Here is a 15,559-nt window from a genome sequence, read left to right on the forward strand (position 1 = left end):
GAGGCAAGGAGTGTTCCTGTGAACCTGAGCACCTGCAGCATTCCTGCAGGTTACTGTTAGGGTGCAAGGGCTCCTCCAGGAAGCCCTCTCTGACCACTCCAGACTGGGTCCCCCGTCTATGCGACCCCGCACATCAGGCAGTTGCTTCCTAAGACCTGACTCCTGCAGCCCTCCCCGGGAGGTTCAGACCGACCGCAGAGCAGACCTCCAAGGCGTTTCCTGGCCGCCTACAGTGGCGAGTGTCAGTGCCGAATGCCTTGGATCCGACGCCACCACAATGTGCGCAGTCATCGGATTCCGCGGTGCCCCAACCCGCCGCAGTATTGAATCATCTTTTGGCACTGCCTCCTCCTTGTTGCCACCCCACTCCTGGGAGCGAGAAAATGCAGACCATACTTTTCCGGGAAGAGGGAAGTGCGTCTCAACCGGGGAACGGAGGAACTGCCAGTGGGGTTTCCTGTAACTGTGCTGCTCTTGTCTGCATCTACATTTGGGGGCGGCTTCTGCCCTGGGGAGTGTGCATCTCCTCCTAACGATAACCCAGCTCGGGAAGAGAAACTTCAGTGTGGGCCGGGGTTCAAGGCGCGGAGATCTTGAGTGCAGCGCGAGCGCGGGATCCCCAGGAACCCCCTGCTAGAGACCGCCGCACGCGCGGGCCCGGCGTTCGTTGTTTTGGCTACGGCGCGGCGCGGCGCTGGCAACCCCGCGGCCCCTCCCCTGGGTGCGCGCGCAACCTGGGCGCCATGGCGGCGGCGGCGGCGGCAGGCCGGCGGTCTGAGGCTGTGAGTCCGCAGTGGGCGCCGCCCCAGCACGACCCGGCCGGGGCAGCGGCGGGGCTGGGCGATTGTGAGGACACACCGGTCCGGCCGCTGTGCAACCCCCGCGGCATCTGCTCGCGCGCTTACTTCCTGGTGCTGATGGTGTTCGTGCACCTGTACCTGGGCAACGTGCTGGCGCTGCTGCTCTTCGTACACTACAGCAACGGCGACGACAGCAGCGACCCCGGGCCCCAGCGCCGGGCCCAGGGCCCCGGGCCCGCGCCAACCTTAGCTCCCCTCACGCGGCTGGAGGGCATCAAGGTGAGGCCCCCGCCGCGGCGCGCTCCAGGCCCTGCACCGCCGAGCCCGAGACGGCCAGCAGTCAGCCCGGGGCTCCACGCTGCTCCCTGCGCCGTCCCGGCCTGCCGCGCGCACCCCCTCACTCGCCCGCCGCCGCCTCCCACCGGGCCGGGGCGCCTTTTCCTTTCTCGCACGTAGGGGCCTGGCGCCCGAGCTGCCCGCTGTGCCGCTTTCCCTTAGGTGGGGTATGAGCGCAAGGTCCAGCTGGTCGCCGACAGGGATCACTTCATCCGAACCCTCAGCCTCAAGCCTCTGCTCTTCGGTAAGTTCGCTGGGCACCCCCAGGAAGGGTCAGCGGCTACGATTTGGTGGTTGCCTTGAGGCTCATTTGACCACGTGACTTCTGTTTTGAAAATGGCTGCTTCAAAGTAGCCCTTTCTTTTCCACCCAGAGGTTGCCCCACGTGAGGTACCCGCCCCCATCTCCAATATAGGGTGACAGGCTGACCTTTCCACACTCCCCTCTGTGACCCCTACCCTCTGCAGCTGATCCTTCCATCACAGGGCTGGGCAATGTGATCTAGAAGCTAGTGTCTAGACATTTCATTGAAACTGTCTTTGGACGCTCCCTGCCATGGTTAATTCTGTCACATTCTAGAATGGGGGGAGGGTCGGACAGACTGATAACCAGGTCCTAGCTGATCTCAGGGCCTGTGAGGGGAAATTCCACTCCCAAAGTGGGTCTGATAAGCAGGCTGTCCAAATGTGGGTAAGCTGGTGCCCCCAAACCTGCCCCACAAGGGCACCAGCCTTTGCTACCGGCACTCTGGGATTCTTCTTAGGATGGAGTTTTGTGTTCAGCCATTACAGTAGGCAGAGCCTTCCAGGGTGACCTCATTTGGAACCAGCCTCATAGCTCACATTTTCTGAGCTCTTGTTATGTGCTAGACTTCACGTGATCGTTCCATTTAATTCTCACAACCCCTCTATGAGGTGGGTGTAGATCCCACTGTCAGGCTAGTGGGTGAGAAAGTGAGGCACAGAGAGCCCCCGTTGCTTGGCCAGGCTCACACAGCTATTTCAGGGTGAAGCTAGGATTAGAACAAGGCAGCCTTTCTCTACAGCCTGCACTCTAAAGCCAACGCGCTAGTTGTGAAGACCCTGAAGTCCTTCAAAGACTACCAGTACCAACAATATGGGGGTCCCCAGACTCATGACCTTGCCCAGGATAGGTTTTCCCACCCCAGTCCTGGGTACCCAGCCTCAGTGACACACTTACCTGCAGACCTGAGGTGTTCCTGGGTGCTGGGGGATGGAAGGGGTAAGGGGCTTTCAGGAGGGGACTGGGAACCAAAGCAGAGCATCTGAGTGCATGCTGTTAACTGTAGGGCGGAGGGCCCTGGTTGGGGATTATGCCTAGACCTGTGAGAATGATTTCACATAGGTCAGGATGTCAGTCCTGTTGTGGGAAGGCACTAAAAGATTATTATTATTATTGCATAATGTTGAAGTCTGAGCAAAGCACTAGTTCAGGTGCTGGGAATACAGAACTGGACAAAATAGGAAAACAAAAAACACCTGAAGCTGACAGTCGAATGAGGTTACAGACAAATAAACACACATGGTGTGTCAGATGGTGATAAGTGATCACAGACAAGTAAGGCAGAATTTCAACGGGGGTTGAAACTGAGTAAGGTGGTCAGGGTGGGCTTCCCTGAGAAGGATATTTGAGCAAAGACCCGCAGGAGCTGTGGGATGAAGCCAGGTGGCTGTCAAGGAACAGGTGATCCAGGCAAGGGAACAACTGTCCCCATTACTACTCCACTGTTCTGAGACGGACACATTGAGGTGGGTGTACTTTCTCTCATCAGCCTTTTTTGGACCCGTATATACTTAATTCAGACATATGTTAGGTTAAGTGAGCCATGAGGCATAACCCCTAACCCTAACCCCCTAACATGCAGCTTGTTGCGTCAAAGTCCTACAAAGCAGAGAATGAGAAACCCAGACCCGAAGTCACCAAGAGTACATTACGGGAAGCAGAAGAGATTTGACAAAAGGTAAACTGATTCTGGTTAAGCCATCAGATGGGTTTCTGTTTGTGCAGGTAAATTACAAAGGGCATGATTAGGAGAACTGGGCAGCTGCAGCAAGACCTTCCTGCTTGTGGTTCTCATTTCCTCCAAAACTCTTACACTACCTTTGAGTCTGTTGGTGAAAGATGTCCCAGGTTTTACTCAGAAAGTCCTGGGGCTTGCTGCTTGGTGAAATGAGGTGAGACAAATGAGGAAGAGGTCAGTGATTATAAGAAGTCCAGTTGTGAGACAGGCTAACCACAGGGGAGAGGGTGTCTAAGGAGGGGCAGTTCCTAAATGTAGTGTTGGATGAATCCAGAGAAGGAAGCCTCACGCCAAGAAGGAGCAGTGTCTGTCTGTTTTTCTGTGCCTGCCTGTCCATCCACCTACTGTCGCCCTAAAGAGGCAGGCAGGGCCCAAGGAGAATGGGCCCGCTATGGGCTCTGCCACCTTGCCCTACTGTGACCCACCATCGGGGACCCAAGATGCCAGGGCTCAAGGGGTAGGTGTTCAGGGTGTCAGCTGGGGCAAGGGGACTGGGTTTTACCCTAGGGTGCCTCCATCTCTGTGGAAGGGAACCCCACCACTTCACAGGGAAATCCGCACGTAACCTTCAGCCTCTCCCTTTGGGGGAAATTTCCTGTTTCCCACCTTTGTTCCTAGAGACATTTGGTAAGTGGGACCTGGGCCACAAAAGCCCCACCCTGAGTTCCTGGCGGGTACCTGCTTGACTGTGGTAGGCATTTCCCAAGGATTTGGACCGTTGTCCTATTCAGTTCAGAAGGGAGGTGTTCCAGTCCTGACTCACTGTCGCCTCTCTAGGGACATTGCTTTCTCTCATGTGGCTCACTTCTCCCTCCACCTCACACTCATTCTGTATTTAAACAGCAGATCAGATCTCATCACTCCCTTCCTTAAAGGCCTCCATGATTTCCCATTCCACTTCTACGTCTCATTTGGTGCCCCAAGGCCCTCTCACTTCTCAGACCTCATCTCCCACCACCCTTCCCTCACTCACCCCCTGTTGATTCTCAGACACCAAGCTCCTTGCTGCCTTGGCGCCTTTTTTTTTTTTTTTTTAGTTAATTTATTTATTTTTGGCTGTGTTGGGTCTTCGTTGCTGCGTGTGGGCTTTCTCTAGTTGTGGCGAGCGGGGGCTACCCCTCAGGGTGCACGGGCTTCTCATTGCGGTGGCCTCTCGCTGCGGAGCACGGGCTCTAGGCGTGTGGGCTTCAGTAGTTGCAGCACGCGGGCTCAGTCATTGTGGCTTGCAGGCTCAGTAGTTGTGGCACACGGGCCCAGTTGCTCCGCGGCATGTGGAGTCCTCCCGGACCAGGGCTCGAACCCGTGTCCCCTGCATTGGCAGGCGGACTCTTAACCACTGCGCCATCAGGGAAGTCCTGCCTTGGCGCCTTTGTATGCACAGTTCCCTCCACCAGAAGGCTCAGACTTGGCTCTCACCGAGGATGCCTTCCCCCGCATCAGGCCTCTGCTCAGACCTCCCCTCCTCAGAGACCTCTCTCCACCTCAGACTGGTCTTAAGAGGTTTCCAGGCTCTCTGTTGCGTCAGCCTGCTTGGTTTTCTTCTCAGCGCTTAGCATCATTGGAAACTATCTTCTGTATTTATTTGGCAGTTGTGTCTTTGCCCCTAAAGTTTAGCTGCGTGTGTGGGAGGCCTGATTTGATATGGCTGTGTGTCCAGCGGCCAGAGTCTACTGCTGACCATTATTGGCCAGCTGAAGGGGTTTACTAGATACTCTCAGCCAGTCCAGCACCTGTCTTTTTGTGCAGAGTGGCCTCCACCATCACCCTGGGCAGGTGCCTCCTGATTTGGCACCCTCTTCAGGAGCAGCAGGGGGCACTTCCAGTGGGCCAGCAAGAGTTTTAGTCCACTTGCTTAACTATTTAAGGTAAATGAGTAATTGATACCAGTACACAAAACAATGTATGTTAAAACCATAACTGCTTTATTATAGAATTTCCAGACCTATTCTTTTTCAGCTTAAAAAAAAACAATAAAGCAGTTACATAAGACCACTGTGCTCTCTTGACAAACACTGGAAGCGCAGAAGTAGGGAAAGAATTGTAGTATGCATATTAGGTCAGGTTTGTAAGCAGCTTAATGCAGTTTTCTGTATGAATCCCCCTGCTGTTCCACAGGCCCGCTGCTTGGCAGAATTGTGGACTCAGTAAAGGTCAGGAAGATATAATTGAGTCTGTCTGGGGCTTGACAAGCAGCATAGTGCCTGGGTGAGCATAGCCTGAGGCTTTGTGCCTGCCCTGAGGCTCAGCTTGGGATGCTGGGGCTTGTGGGCAGGAGCAGGGCATCAGCCAGGCTGGCATCCCAGGTCTGGGAAGTTCAGAAAGGTAGTCTTGCCTGCCCAGCACACAAGGCTAGCTGCCTTTTTCCAGGAGAAAGGACCACAGAAGTGGACTTCTGCCCTGCTCGTGCTGGTCCTGGGTGAGCCTTGGAGTTACTCTGGACTCTGGTCTGCAAATATCCATGGAGGGCAGCAGAAAGAGGGTTTTATGTGTGTCCAGGGGAGCACATGGTTTGCGTGGCCACTGCAGAGGCTGTGGCTATAAAGTCCCAGGCTCTCCCCACCTGGGTTGACTCTATTCTGGGCACTGGTGACGATGCCACCTGCGCATGGCCAGCTGCAGATTTCGGTGGCCCTGGCTCCAGCTATAGGCCGTGGTTACCAGCAGACGGTGACCCTGCACCTCCCCACTGAGCACGTAGGTCCCAGCATGCCTTCTGCGCAGGAGGTTGTACACACACGTGGCATCCAGCTGCAGCCAGCGTCGCAGAGTAGGCGCCAGCTCCCCAGGGGGCAGTGGGCTCGCCTTCAGCACCTCTAGCTGTGAGTCCAGGTCGCAGTCTGAGGGTCCGGAGGATGACCCATTGCGCCAGGAGAGCCTAACCTTCACTGCTGAATGGGATCAGAGGGCCGAGATGATGAGCCTGGCCCCTCTGAGTATCCCCATCCTCCCCTCCACCTGGTAAACCAAACCCTCTTGTCTGATGCTCTGCTCTTGGAATCAGGGTCCTAGAGAAGACCTGTCCTCCTGGGATGTTGTTTTTTTAGCAATTATTAAAAGAACTTATTTTTTAGTTCTAATCAGGCATAACGTTTGGGTATCCCCTCTTTCTTTTTTTTTTTTTTTTTTTTTTTTTTTTCTTTTTTCTTTTTTTTTTTCCCCTTTCTTTTGTCTTAGCACCAAGCCAGGAGTTGTAATGAACCCACTTGTAAGGGGGTGTAACGGGTGCTGGGCACCAGGGGCTCACCAAAATCGCTAGCGCAGAGCGTGTCCAGGACCTCCTTGGACGAGCTGGTGTCCTGCAACTCACAGTCCCTGCAGCTGGCACGCGGCACTGGGGGGAGGAGCTGAGTGAGGCTCCCCCTGGGCCCCGGGTGGAGGAGGGGAGCCATCAGCAGGGGTTTCTCCCACTTTCCCCTTGTTCTTTACCCTTTTTGAGATGGATGGCCGCTGTGGGTTGTCCCTCTTCTTTCCCACCAGAGAGACCCAGTTACCTGATCCCCGAGAGCTGTGATTTGAAAGGGTGGGGTGCAGCCTGTGGGGCTGAGAAAGGCTTAGACCAGCCTAGAAGCTGTGCAGAGACTCACGTGGGTGGCTCGGGCGGGAGCCGTTGGAGATGGCAGCCACGCAGAGGCCGTGGCTGGCGGGGAAGCGTCCGCAGTGCAGGATGGCTGGCCAGGGGTAGCCGTAGCAGGCCATGATGGGGGCGCAGCTGGCCTGCACGGCCTTGCACAGGCTGCGGCACGGGTAGATGACCCTGCAGGGCAGGGAAAGGGTCAGGGGCAGCGGGTGCTCAGGGCCAGGGTTCCTGGATTCCAGGCTGGGGCCTCTGGGTGCTCCTAGCTCGAGGCCTGGCCAGAAACCCCACGGTTGCTGGGCAACGACACCCTGGTCACCTAGCAACAGCCCTGCAGCTGGGCTTCTTGCTCCTTTGCTTGCTGAAATCTTAGCCCTCAGCCCTGCGTCTCCCAGCCCTTCTGTCTTGTATCCCTAGCCCCACCCCTGCCCTGGCCCAGGCTGCTTTCTACCTTTCCAGTGCACCTCCCCCTGCAGCTCCGGTGGATGCCTCGTGCCTGGCAGAGGGCTGTGGGAGGGGCCCTGCACTCTGGGCCTTCACTCCCCATCTTGGAGGGAGAAAGCAGGGCCCTCCCTCTTGTCCTGAAAGGCCTGCAGGACACTGCAGTTTCTAGCCAGGACTGGGGTTGGCCAAGAGCAAAGGGGCCCGATCCTCAGTTTCTGAAAGAGCCCATTCTTGCTGCTACAGGCATGGTCACCCTGAGGCTTTAGGAAGGGCCCTGGCTCTGCAAAGAAGAAACTGAGGGAGCTGTTGTTCACCGGGTAGGTTAGGCTGGGGAAGAGGAATCAGCCTTGCAATCTCTGGACTCTGAGAGAAAAAGCCACCAGATGAGCCGTGGCTCCATCTCTGGCCAGGATCCTTTGGGCAGACAGAGTTGCCACACCTCAGTGGAGAGGGGTTCTCAGCCCCTAGCCTAGAGCAGGCTGCTCACTTGCCCTACCTTGACATTTAAGAGCCCTTGTTGATTTGTGGATCCAAACCAAGGGTGCGCACCATTGATAGTCCCCTGCCTATGTCTCCTGTGTCCCATGGGCATCTGCGCTCTCTGCCAGCAACACCCTGACAAAACAATCCTTCATCCTCCTGTCACTGATAGGTACGCAGCAATGATTAGTGAAGAGCTTCCAGAGCAGGCCCTGGCTGAGGAGAGCCCCCCGCACCCTTACCTGGGAGCCCCTGCCCTACCTGTCGAGGCACACCGGGGCAAAGAGGGAGCAGAGGAAGTGGCGTGCATCAGGGTGGCACTCCCTGGCCAGCAGGGGCAGCCAGCTGACTGACTGCTGGATGGCCTCGGCTGCTGTGTCATGGTCCAGCAAGTTGGGTAGCCGCATCTCTGTGTAGCCAATGTCGTGGCACAGCGCCATGGCTTGGGGAATGGGTATGCACCGCGTGGGGCCCCAGGGAGCCCCTGCCCCGACGTCACCCGACAGCACCACCAGTGCCACCAGCAGCCACAGCCCTTGATCCATCACCTGCTTTCTCTGCCTTGGTCTCAGTGGACTGAGGTTGGGGGCTTTATAGGGCTATACCCACACCCCAGGAGCCAATGTTTGCCCAGCTCCCATGTGCTCAGACCCACCTGGTTAGGCCCCAGTGTGCTGGCCTGGGCTGTTTGCATTTGATTAGCACATGGCAGGGAGCTGTATAGAGGGTGGCATCTCCTTTGGGCCTGTGAATGACTGGTACCTAATAAACTGAAGAAACCTGGGCCTGTGTTTTCTTTTTCTGGTTTACTTTTCTTGTTTTTTTATCTTTTTAAACGATCAGGAGGTGACTGGTGATTAGCAATTTGGTCTAACCCATTGTCCAGCAGCGCTGACCCCCCAGTGGATGGCTCACACCCTTTCTGGGTTTGACAGGTTGAGGGGATCAGGCAGGCCGGAGGTGGGGGTGCGGTGGGGTGGCTTTTGTCCTGTCCTCAGTGTCGTCACATCTGGGTCACCTACCTGTGGAAGCTGAATCTGGCTGTGAGCATGGGTTCTGGAGTACAACAGCCTATGTGGCCCTGGCCAAGTTGCTGATGTCTCTGTGCTTGGGGGCTCCTCAGGGAGAGGAAGGGTGAATTAATGGGGCCTGGTTTTCTAGGACGAGTATACGGATTACGGAGTTGATGACATGCTTAGGACAGGACACAGAGTCTGTGCTCCCTAAGTGTGATCTGCTGTGATTACTATTAAAAACTGCTCCAATCCTGGCTCCTAGTGGCCATTTTCCTTCCTCTTGGCAATGACTGGAACTTCATGCTGAGAGAATAACCCAGAAAAGTGGCAGACCACTCTGCAGGAGTTCTGAGGGGTCACGGTGGTGGCATGGCCCTTCCTCCAGTCAATTCCTGTGTGGGCCTCTTGTGCCCCGTCAAAGGAAGTCCTCTCTCCCAGGAACAAGAGAATGAAGCAAGGCCCAGGCTCCAGCCCTGGCAGTGCCTGGAGTCACTAGGATGTGGGCTCGCCAGGTGTGAGCTTCGCGTTCCAGCTCCACTGAGCTGCTTGTGGAGCTGGTGTGGGGTCATCCAGCCACTGGAGCTAAGCCCCAGGCCTGACTGGCCTTTACTTGGGCTTAGAGGCATGGAGTAGGCGTTCAGTGTACATTTGTTCCCAAAGCAAAGGACACTAGGGCATCTTCTCAGAGCATCTGCTAAAAACCTGAGTGACCCCCACTGACCTCCCAGCGCTGGGCAACTCAGTAGTGGACGGATGACCAGCACCCACTTGTGCAGGAGAATGGAGGGCAAGGCCTAGAATGCTGGATGTATTCACTTTGTTTTAATTTGAACAATGCTGAAAAGCAATAATGAAAGCAAAAACCTGCCAACATCCCCTCGCCCTTTTAAAATATATACCCAGTAAGGAGTGGAGGTCAACCCTCCACCCCTCAGGTCCACCCTCTGGCCTTTGGTCCCACTCCAAGGTGGGTTAGCCCATCCCCAGCTTTGCTCTGGCTCACCTCCCAGGACTCCCCTGGAAATTGTGTGCTCTCAGCGTCAAAAAGAGAGGCCCCATGTTCCAAACGCTGGCTAACCTTTGCAGGACAACTTGACCTTGGGGTCACAGCCCAGAGCAGATGTAAAGGGGTGTGTGAAGTCCTTCTGACTTGGTGACCAGCAGGGGACAGGGGCTACCCCAAGCACCCTGCAGAGAGGAAGGTATTTATTTGGTGCATCAGCGTCCTGGCCCGGTCCTTGGCCTTACCCCCCTCCCTCTTCTGGCAGAAATCCCTGGCTTCCTGAGTGATGAGGAGTGTCGGCTCATCATCCACCTGGCACAGATGAAGGGGTTACAACGCAGCCAGATCCTGCCCACCGAAGAGTATGAGGAAGCAATGGGCACAATGCAAATCAGCCAGCTGGACCTCTTCCAGCTGCTGGACCAAAACCATGATGGTCGCCTGCAGCTCCATGAGGTTGGGATCCTGGGGCCTGGAGTAGGCACCAGGGTGGGAATGCTCAAAATTGTTTCTGGTGGCCAGGTCACTTGTGCTGCTCAGCCTTGGCCCCAAGAGTCAGATGCCACCTCAGATCAACTTGAGCATGCCCAGGGTCCACCTTCCTTCCTAGAGAGCCCCTTGCTGCCCTGGGAACCCCAGAGGATGGCAGGAGAATCTACCTGGAGGTGGTGGCATTTATTGCCACAGTTCCCAGGTGGTGTGCTGTCTGTGGTCTGGATTCCTTGCTGCCGTTGCTGGGAGCCCCACAGAATTCATGGTGGATGGGGTGGCAGCTCAGAGGAAGCCAGAAGTCTGCATCTCTCTCTGCATGCCCCTCACACCCAGGCTTCTGAGAGAGGTCTTGGTGGGGTGCAGGGTTCCTTCCCTATATAGAGTGCCTCACTGAGCCCGATCTTCCTAAGGGACCTGGTGGTCATTCACTGGCCAGGCCTCCCCATGGTGCCTCTTCCTTTTTTGCACCCAGGCCCTGGCCTCCCCCACCTCACCTGGGGTATCTGGTTGGGACACAGGCCTGTCCTTTGCTCTGCCTCCAATTGGCTGACAGTGCTCCCTGTGGAAGCCACAGTCCCACTAGGGCTAAGAATGGTCATGGCCCACAGGTCTTTAGACTGTCTTTCTGGCCTCCTCCCCAGATGCCTCTAGACCTCTCTGCCTACCCTCACTTCAGCTCAGGGAACTTGGGCTCTGTCCTTTGTCCTCACCCATGCCCTATCACCTGAACCCTCAGCCCTACAGAAGGAACTAGGCAGCTGTCTGTGCTCTGGTGACTCTCCATCACTGGGGCCACTCCACTGAGGCACCATCTTGTGCTTTAGGTCCTGGCCCAGACTCGCCTGGGAAATGGACGGTGGATGACTCCAGAGAACATTCAGGAGATGTACTCTGCGATCAAGGCTGACCCTGATGGTGATGGTGAGCTCATACCTTGCCACAGTTCTGTCGCTGTGAGCCTCCTGCCCCCCAAGCCAGGTAGCCTCTATGCTCAGCTTCTAGAGTAGCCAGAGATGAGGAGGTGAGGATCCAGCCTTGCCCTTACCCCTGGGAAGTAGGCAGGAGCTAGACTCTCCCATTCCCTTTGGTGACACTCTAGAGGGCAGTTCTTGGAGGCTCTTTTGACCTCACCAGGCAGCATCTGGGGTACAGGAGGTATGGTTGCTGGCTGGCAGAGGGCAGAGTGGTACAGCGGGAGCAAAGGAACAGTGAGGTCAGCTTGGCATCTGCTTCTCTCCAGCCAGGCACACGGTCTGCCCCAGCAGTCGGCCTCTCTGGTCTAACCAAGGTCCCCCTTGCCTTTCTCTTGCCCACCTGGAGTCATGCTAACTGCTGGGGGTCATGTGGGCAGGAGTGCTGTCCTGTAAGCACCCTCACCTTTGGTAATAACCCCCAGGAAGTTTCTGAGGTGTAGTCATTACCCTCATGCCCAAGTTCTGGACCAGTTGAGGAAATAGGACTTGGAAGAATGGCTTTGTGGCTGGTGAACCCACAGTGAAGAATCTGACTGGGACCTGTGGCTGGAGGGGCATCATGCTGCTACTGCCCCTGTGTGCAGAGCTCGTGACAGACTCACAGCCCTTGAGTGCCCCCACCCTCAGAGAAGTCTGGGCCAAAGCATGGAAGTGTGTCAGTTGGGTCAGCCAGGATAACATGTAGCAAAGACACCAGCTATTTTTCCAGAACCCTAAGAGAATACACCCCAGCTTTGTGGGTTGAGCAGGAACAGGGGAGAGTGTTCTCATTTGGAAGAGTGGCCTGGCTTTCTCTGCTGAGGTAGACTGGTTTACCCAGCGGGCAGGACTGGCCAGGTGTATTCCACCCAGGATGAGACCCGAGATCACGAGGGAATTCCTGGGGACCGATCCCAGCTTACACCCTACAGTGTGAAAGGCCCTGGACAAAACCCAACACTGAATGATCTCTTTCTTCACCCTCTACAGGACCAGAGGGTGGCCATCATGCTCTACAGAGCCAGGCTGGAGGGCCAAGGGCAGTCCTTGGCCTAGGGTCCTGGCCATATGGCTTAAGCTTCCTTTGGAGACCCTGCTCTCTGGCCTAATAGGGGTTGGGCTTCATCCTTTTGGGGGCCAAATCAGGGCTTAAACTGAGGAAATGAGCTTCTCTGGGTCTTCCCGTAGGGCCTAATGTGACAGAAACCAACTTCATCTGACCCGAGTCCAGGTTGAGGGACAGGTGCACATGGCCCCCCAGTGCCTGAGGCCACGGGTAGGTAGGAAGGTGCAGCCTCCCCACTATGCCCTCCCCACATGGGCTTGGTGGGCATTAATGGTGGGTGCCCTGTGCAGGAGTGCTGAGCCGGCAGGAGTTCTCCAACATGGACCTTCGTGACTTTCACAAGTATATGAGGAGCCACAAGGCAGAGTCCAGCCAGCTGGTGCGGAACAGCCACCACACGTGGCTCTACCAGGGCGAAGGTGCCCACCACGTTATGCGCACCATCCGCCAGAGGTGAGCACCTGAGGCTGTCCTCCCTGGTGCAGGGCCCCCACAGAAGTCCTTGGCTGAGACCGAGAAAACGGAATTGATGAGCCAACTCAGGATTAAGTTCCACTTGTTAGACCAGGATTGGGACTCATTTGGAGACAGACAATTAACAAAAGCAAATTAGCCCTGATTGTGGGAAACAGTAGACGTTTGGGATTAGAAACAGAGTGAATGTTTGTTTTCTGCTAATTAGAGAAGTGATCTCTTATCTCTGTCCACAGGACCCCCTGCCCCTGAGCAGCCAGGGGTTTTAGATAAACAGCCTCCTTCCTGGAGGGAGTGTCCCCCCCTCCCCCAACTTAATGAAGATTTCATCTTTCCCACCCAGTGATGTCTCTGGCATCCAGGGAGAAGGGCTCATCATGAGTAACCCCTTCGGGCTCTTACAGGGCCAGTCTGGGGTGGCTTAAGGAGCTTTCAGGGGAAATAGGGGCAGAGTTTGTGGCAGGCCCAGGGTCCACCTTGCCAGCTCCCTCAGGGTGCCACCTGGCATGGGGCTGCCCAGCTGAATGCCTGCTGCCCACCAGGGTACTGCGCCTCACCCGCCTGTCACCTGAGATCGTGGAGCTCAGCGAGCCGCTGCAGGTCGTGCGGTATGGTGAGGGAGGCCACTACCATGCCCATGTGGACAGCGGGCCTGTGTACCCAGAGACCATCTGCTCCCATACCAAGCTGGTAGCCAATGAGTCTGTACCCTTCGAGACCTCCTGCCGGCAAGTACCTCCCACCTGGGGGCTGCCTTCAACTCCCAGACCAGGCACCCCGATGACACAAGCACAGCCATGCCCTGTGGGCGTGCCCCTTGGTATGGGGCCAGGAGAGTGCTGGGCCATCCTGGTCGAGGATACCCCCATCTCTCCCCTCAGGTTGTTTACCAAGTGGCCCAAAAGGGGTGGTCATCTTGTCTCAGTGGCCAGACTGAGGTACCCACAGACACTGAAACCCACCCCCAGAGCTCTCAGGCAAGGGGCAAGTTTGGACCCCTGATTCTTTCCGCTCCCTCCCTGGTTGTTGATCCTGCCGGCACTGCTGGAGACCTCAGCTTCTCCCTTTGAAGCTATGTCCCCCTCCCTTGCCAAGGCATGGTGGCAGGTCTCTCCTCTTCATGTGGCTGCTCTGGCTCAGCCCCTTCTAGTCACAACCAGCCCTCTGCATGATCTTGCTGCTTCTGCTAGCCTACCTTTCCCAGCTGGCCCTTGGTCAGGACCATGTAATTCAGCTAAGTGCACCTGTGATCTTGGCCATAAAAAAACATTGTGACTGACAGAAAGAGACTGGGTTTGTGGGAAGAAGAATGGGCTAGGGACATCTTGGTACTGACCTGCCCTGTTGTCACTGATCCCAGCCTGCCCCTCTGGCCCTTGGGGACCTGGGCAGCTTATCCTGCCCACAGGTAAGCCCCTGGGAAGTATCCACAGCTGGGAACCTGCTCAACAGCTCCCCCTGCCTTACAGCTACATGACAGTGCTGTTTTATTTGAACAACGTCACCGGTGGGGGCGAGACTGTCTTTCCTGTAGCAGACAACAGAACCTATGACGAAATGGTAAGGGCCAACCGGGCTGTTACTCTGGTGGGATGACAGGGCCTTGGGCAAACAGTACATACCCCTCCAGACCTGGGATGAGGCCTAAACAGTCCCCTGGGGACATCTGACTGGTTTCCCTCTGGCCACCTTTGACTGCCTGTCCTTAGGCTCCTGGCCATACAGTCAGGGCAGCTTGAAAACCCCACCACTCTGCTGCCCACAGAGTCTGATTCAGGACGATGTTGACCTCCGTGACACTCGGAGGCACTGTGACAAGGGGAACCTGCGTGTCAAGCCCCGCCAGGGCACAGCAGTCTTCTGGTACAACTACCTGCCTGATGGGCAAGGTGAGGACCTGTGGCCAGGCCAGGGCTGCCTTGAGGGAAGCTTCCCTTTACCCAGCCCTGATTGCCACCCTGGTGAGCTGTTTCTGGCTGCCCTTCAAATGGTTTGTTTGCCCCTAGTGCCTCCCAAAGACCATCCTCAGTGACTTCAGCAGCCTGCACCTGTGCAGCCTCCTGGGCTCTCTGGAACCCTGTCATTCCTTGATGCCCCAGCCTTCCAGCTGACTGGGCTGGGGACACGTGCACCTTGGTAGCCCAGACTGGGAAGGGCTGCAGACAGGCCTGGCAGCAAGAAAGCTGATTTCAGAGAGCCAGTGGTGTTGATAAGGCATTCGCTGGAGAAAGATGCTGAGCCCCCAAGGAGGCCTTGTGGCCAGATGTCTGCCACTGAAGGTGTGCACAGCTGGGCCTACCCTTGCCATGCACTTGGGCAATATGAGGACAAGCTCAGGTCAGCCCACAAGCTCAGCTCAGTCCAGCCTAGATTCCCTCTGGTCCCCTCCCTTGCTCACACCATCCTCCTCTCCTAGGTTGGGTGGGCGACGTGGACGACTACTCGCTGCACGGGGGCTGCCTGGTCACGCGCGGCACTAAGTGGATCGCCAACAACTGGATCAACGTGGACCCCAGCCGGGCGCGGCAGGCGCTGTTCCAGCAGGAGATGGCGCGCCTGGCCCGCGAAGGTGGCGCCGACTCGCAGACGGAGTGGGCCCTGGACCGGGCCTACCGCGACACTCGCGTGGAACTCTGAGGGGATTGTCCGTCGCGGTACCCAGCCGCAGGTCCTCTGCTGCCCGAGGTTGGGGGCCCTACTCCTGTCCAGCTGCAGGCCAAAGGCCTGGCCGACGTCTTGCCCCATCCCCACCTCCAGCCGCGATTAGGGCACAGTTCCTATATCCATGTTATTTATTGTGTACAGCCCCCTGCTTCCCAACAAATAAAACTACGCGGCTTGGAGCTGCAGGGCCAAGAACCTCGGAATAGGCTGTAGGCA

The 15,559-nt window shown here is 56.5% G+C and overlaps 1 protein-coding gene across 2 annotated transcripts; it reads left to right on the forward strand.

Annotated features, from left to right (window-relative positions):
- Positions 1-427: 427 nt before the first annotated feature.
- Positions 428-15,538, forward strand: P4HTM (prolyl 4-hydroxylase, transmembrane). 2 transcript variants are annotated; one of them, XR_005021755.1, is made up of 10 exons: positions 428-1,079; positions 1,299-1,380; positions 9,960-10,150; positions 11,011-11,107; positions 12,496-12,658; positions 13,222-13,407; positions 14,149-14,239; positions 14,445-14,568; positions 14,686-15,016; positions 15,096-15,237. XR_005021755.1 is itself a non-coding variant. In XM_036868084.1 (9 exons), the coding sequence occupies exons 1-9, from the start codon at positions 744-746 to the stop codon at positions 15,314-15,316; spliced, it is 1,491 nt and encodes a 496-aa protein (XP_036723979.1). In that variant the 5' UTR covers positions 432-743; the 3' UTR covers positions 15,317-15,538. The 2 variants fall into 2 exon arrangements, 1 of the variants encoding a protein (XP_036723979.1); XM_036868084.1 differs by lacking the exon at positions 14,686-15,016 and having other exon boundaries at positions 432-1,079; positions 15,096-15,538.
- The last annotated feature ends 21 nt before the right edge of the window (positions 15,539-15,559 follow it).

The sequence above is a fragment of the Balaenoptera musculus genome, chromosome 11 (assembly GCF_009873245.2).
Source record: "Balaenoptera musculus isolate JJ_BM4_2016_0621 chromosome 11, mBalMus1.pri.v3, whole genome shotgun sequence".
Classification (NCBI taxonomy): Eukaryota; Metazoa; Chordata; class Mammalia; order Artiodactyla; family Balaenopteridae; genus Balaenoptera; species Balaenoptera musculus.